Genomic DNA, 1,079 nt, shown 5'->3' with positions numbered 1-1,079 from the left:
TTTCTTTCTCGCAGGCTATACGTCTTCAATTCAATTTCCTCTCTCCTGAGTTCTAAGTTGGAGAACAGTAGGTGAGTGAAGTTAGGAGTCTGGGGTGTTTGTACCTGTTTCATCAGAAAATGTGAAATCTGCTACCATCAAATTATCTCCTATCCTTCTACATACTCTGGCTCCCAACCCCTTCAGTACCTCTTAACTATTATTTCAGAGAGACTAAGACTCCACACCCACAGTGACTACAGATGCATAATTCAATTTTAGTTTCTGGATTCCCAGGATCAGGTTTAACCTCCCAAACTTTCTGCCCACAAGACAATTAATTCATGCATTTATTTATTCACAAAACATTTGTTGAGAGTGCATTACATATTAGGCAGTGAACAAAGGCATGGATATACAATAAGAAAACGTGGTCTCTGTTATCACAGACGGATTTATTGGACACCTTGCATGTATCAATTCTTTTATATTTAATTTAATGCTTTTAAGCAATATATGAGCTATATGTCTTTATCTTCATTTTACAGATTAGCATTAAGGAGTGCAGAGGTTTTATAATGTCTGCCCAAGGCCCTAATGATTGTGCGTGAGTTATAACCCAAGTGTGTGACCTCAGAGTTGGTGTTTGTTCTTACATGTTATTCAATACAGCATCTAACTTCTGGTCTCTGCTTAGTCCAGGTTAAGCCCAGGCATATCAAAAGTCTACCCCACATATCTAGACCATACTCATCAACCTTTCTAAAGGACCTAGAGGGACTAAAGTCCCCAAATTATTTTCCCTTACCCAATTTTTCTCTAGAACACTGTCCGGAGGTACTTGCTTCTGCAGGAGGGGACACTCATTTCTGGGCCTTCTCTGAGTCACTTGCGTTTAGTGAAACTGTTGTTGCTGACAATTTCTTCAATCTAGATTCATTACTTAATGGTGCCCTGGACATTCCCTTTAATGTGAGAGTCACATATTAAAAGACAACATACATTTCCTGAGTTCCTTAGGGCTTGCAACCTGTTTTCACATATATGACTTTAGTTAATGGTTCAACAATCCCTGGAAAAACCTGGAGTGTCTGAATACC

The 1,079-nt window shown here is 39.0% G+C and overlaps 1 protein-coding gene across 1 annotated transcript in view; it reads right to left on the bottom strand.

Moving 5' to 3' along the window:
• The window catches only part of LOC103583930 (probable histone-lysine N-methyltransferase PRDM7), a gene marked incomplete at its 5' end in the record, with an annotated part of 3,174 nt that extends 2,348 nt beyond the window's left edge, over window positions 1-826 (bottom strand). The window contains one exon of the mRNA XM_008565107.1: window positions 788-826. Within this exon, the coding sequence (XP_008563329.1) occupies window positions 788-826 (39 nt within the window). The remainder of the gene's footprint in view (window positions 1-787) is intronic.
• Window positions 827-1,079: the final 253 nt, after the last annotated feature.

The sequence above is a fragment of the Galeopterus variegatus genome, unplaced genomic scaffold (genome assembly GCF_000696425.1).
Source record: "Galeopterus variegatus unplaced genomic scaffold, G_variegatus-3.0.2 Scaffold30690, whole genome shotgun sequence".
Taxonomy (NCBI): Eukaryota; Metazoa; Chordata; class Mammalia; order Dermoptera; family Cynocephalidae; genus Galeopterus; species Galeopterus variegatus.
Note: the sequence above shows the minus strand (reverse complement) of the source record. Positions and strands in the feature narration are given on the sequence as shown.